At 64.1% G+C, this 870-nt stretch overlaps 1 protein-coding gene across 1 annotated transcript; it reads right to left on the reverse strand.

Moving 5' to 3' along the window:
- Positions 1-407: 407 nt before the first annotated feature.
- Positions 408-577, reverse strand: CD164L2 (CD164 sialomucin-like 2; the record flags this gene model as incomplete). Its single annotated transcript, XM_010160436.1, has 1 exon — positions 408-577. A coding segment is annotated over one exon (170 nt), but the record flags the coding sequence as incomplete, so codon positions are not given.
- Positions 578-870: the final 293 nt, after the last annotated feature.

The following is an 870-nucleotide window of genomic DNA, read 5'->3' on the forward strand; positions in this document are numbered from 1 at the left end:
GGCGCGCCCCACGGCACCAGGCGAGGGGGAAAAAGAGCAACAGGTCCCCACTTGGCTCAGCTCAAGGGGGTGGATGTGGGGGTCCCGTGCACCCCACGGGGCTCAGAGCCAGGATCTGGCCAGGCAACAACAGACAGAGGAGGCGGCAGGACAGCCGGACACCGGCGAGGGGACAGGCAGGGCGGGATGAGTCCCTCCACTTCCCAAATCCTCCCGTGGAGCGGCACGAAAAGCCACGGGAGACAACACTCAGCTGCGAGACAGGACACGGCCAGACGGCCCACGGAGCCCCACGCGCCGGGGCTGACACCCACTTTTGGCTACAAGGGTGGGCAGGGCCCAGGCATGGGCCAGCGCGGGTGTGTCCCCCCCACCCCAACTCCATCCCGTCCGGGGGCGCGGGGGTCTTACAGCGTCTGGTAGGTGCTGTCCTTGGACTTGATGAATTTGATGATGAAGAAGACCACGGCCTGGACGCTCAGCACCAGCACGATGCCGCCGATGAAGCTGGCCGTGTCAAAGCCGGGCGGGTGAAATTCGGGGCTGCCCGTCAACGGGACGCTGGTGGTGGTGGTCCCTAAAGGCAGGGGAAAATTGGGGGGAAAAGAGGGTTTATGGGTGCTGTTGGCATCCCTGGGAGTAATGATGTCCCTGCCAAGGTGAAGGGATTTGGGGTCTGCACGGGGCTCAGCTTGGGGCTGGGATGTCCCCCTCGACACGTGGATGCAGGGATGGGCTCAGCCCCTTCCCATGCCAGAGCTGTTGGCACCGCACGGAGAGGAGCCAACGGTGAAAGGATCCAGCGGGATCAATAATTCAGAGGGCTCTGGGCTCCGGTTACCCGCTGTAATTAGCCCAGCGCTCTCCAGT

The sequence above is a fragment of the Eurypyga helias genome, unplaced genomic scaffold (assembly GCF_000690775.1).
Source record: "Eurypyga helias isolate BGI_N326 unplaced genomic scaffold, ASM69077v1 scaffold23240, whole genome shotgun sequence".
Lineage (NCBI taxonomy): Eukaryota > Metazoa > Chordata > Aves > Eurypygiformes > Eurypygidae > Eurypyga > Eurypyga helias.